Source organism: Cyprinodon variegatus, unplaced genomic scaffold (genome assembly GCF_000732505.1).
Source record: "Cyprinodon variegatus isolate N-32 unplaced genomic scaffold, C_variegatus-1.0 Scaffold1677, whole genome shotgun sequence".
NCBI lineage: Eukaryota > Metazoa > Chordata > Actinopteri > Cyprinodontiformes > Cyprinodontidae > Cyprinodon > Cyprinodon variegatus.
Window position 1 is genome coordinate 105,392 of NW_015152130.1, and position 1,754 is coordinate 107,145.

The window sequence follows — 1,754 nt, forward strand, 5'->3', positions numbered from 1 at the left end:
CTTTATACATTCATCCGCCTATGATGGTCTCTGGCCAGCCTCCTTTATACATTCATCCGTCTATGATGGTCTCTGGCCAGCCTCCTTTATACGTTCATCCGCCTATGATGGTCTCTGGTCAGCCTCCTTTATACGTTCATCCGCCTATGATGGTCTCTGGCCAGCCTCCTTTATACATTCATCCGTCTATGATGGTCTCTGGCCAGCCTCCTTTATACATTCATCCGCCTATGATGGTCTCTGGCCAGCCTCCTTTATACATTCATCTGTCTATGATGGTCTCTGGCCAGCCTCCTTTATACATTCATCCGCCTATGATGGTCTCTGGCCAGCCTCCTTTATACATTCATCCGTCTATGATGGTCTCTGGCCAGCACTCATTTCTGGCATGTCTGCTTATTTAGTCACGTGTTCACAGGTCTCTACGTGTTCATCAACATTTCTGTCTAACAGCTGAACCTGCGTCCTGAATTCTTTCCAGGCTCTGTGCCGGGGTTTCACCAAGTTGGCAGTAAAACATTCAGCATGTGGTTAACTCGGCCTTGGAGATGAAGGGCTGCAGGTTTCTCTGGTTGGAAGGAGGAAAATAAAATCTGAATGTGTGTATTTCTGCTCTTGTATGTTTCTGGGGTCAGAGAGAAGAACCGAACCTTTAGGTGTTTGGATCCACTCCCAGATCCACCATGGACCAGAAGTCCAGGAAGGTCTCCAACCAGGACATCAACCCCTGCCTGGAGGTAAGCTGCAGCCACTTCTGATTCTGAACAGGGCGGGTTCTGCTCTAAGCTGATCCCTCCGACCCGTTTCAGGAGAGCGATGCGTCCCACAGGTGTTTGGACGCCTACAACTACGACCGCAGCATGTGCTCAGCCTACTTCCAGAGGTACAAGAACTGCCGCAAGTTCTGGGTAAGTTCCCGGACCAGAGCGCGGTGTGAGAACCAGTCGGTACCAGAGCTCCACTAACCCTCCTGTGTTTCTCTGCAGCACGGCATTATGGTCCAGAGAAGAAGAGACGGCATCAAACCGGACATGCCCACCGCCGCTGAGAGGACAGAGATGCTGGGCACCATGGGAGGGAAGCCCTACTGACCGGTCCAGACCGGCCCACTGGGCCAGAGGGAAGCTCAGCCCACCTTGGACTCAGTAGAGACCTTAAAGTTGGCCCAGGAACCAGGTTCTGGCTTGTTACAGATAGGCTGGGTTCTACAGGAGGTTCTGACTGGGTCGCTGTTTGCCCCAGATCATCTGAGCGAGTCCACTGAGCGTGACGGACACAGGACATGATGATGATGATGATGATGATGATGATGTGCATCCAGCCTCACATGTTGCCAATAAATGACCCTTCATCCCTCCTCAGTGTCTCTGTTCTGGTTCTGATCCACTTTGCACAGAAATCTGCTCCCCTTTAATAGCAAATAACTCGTTTTAGGAACAGTTTTAACTTCTGTTCTTTTATCTGATTGATTTTCTAAATGTTTTTTATCATGTTTCAGGTTTATTTTCAGTTTTTTCTGTGGGTGGAGGCTGGTTTCTGTTCTGAGCCCGTCGGTCCTTTGGCTGTCGGACTTTGGACCAATAGGAAGGCTGTTGCTAGGCTCCACGGGCAGGAAAGCTGCTGGTCAGGATTTTTTCCTGTGCAGGAGGGGGTCTGGGTGGCAGTCAGGTCTACAGTTCTGTGGTGAAGTCGGGTCCAGGGTCTGTGTGAACATCAGATGAAGTTCCTGAATGTAGAAAAGATGGACCACAACT

The 1,754-nt window shown here is 50.3% G+C and overlaps 1 protein-coding gene across 1 annotated transcript in view; it reads left to right on the forward strand.

Annotated features, from left to right (window-relative positions):
- Window positions 1-1,369, forward strand: part of chchd7 (coiled-coil-helix-coiled-coil-helix domain containing 7) — a 5,721-nt gene extending 4,352 nt beyond the window's left edge. Inside the window, exons 2-4 of the mRNA XM_015404251.1 lie at window positions 636-737; window positions 810-908; window positions 987-1,369. Of these exons, the coding sequence (XP_015259737.1) occupies window positions 684-737; window positions 810-908; window positions 987-1,091 (258 nt within the window). The 5' untranslated portion in view covers window positions 636-683 and the 3' untranslated portion in view covers window positions 1,092-1,369. The remainder of the gene's footprint in view (window positions 1-635; window positions 738-809; window positions 909-986) is intronic.
- The last annotated feature ends 385 nt before the right edge of the window (window positions 1,370-1,754 follow it).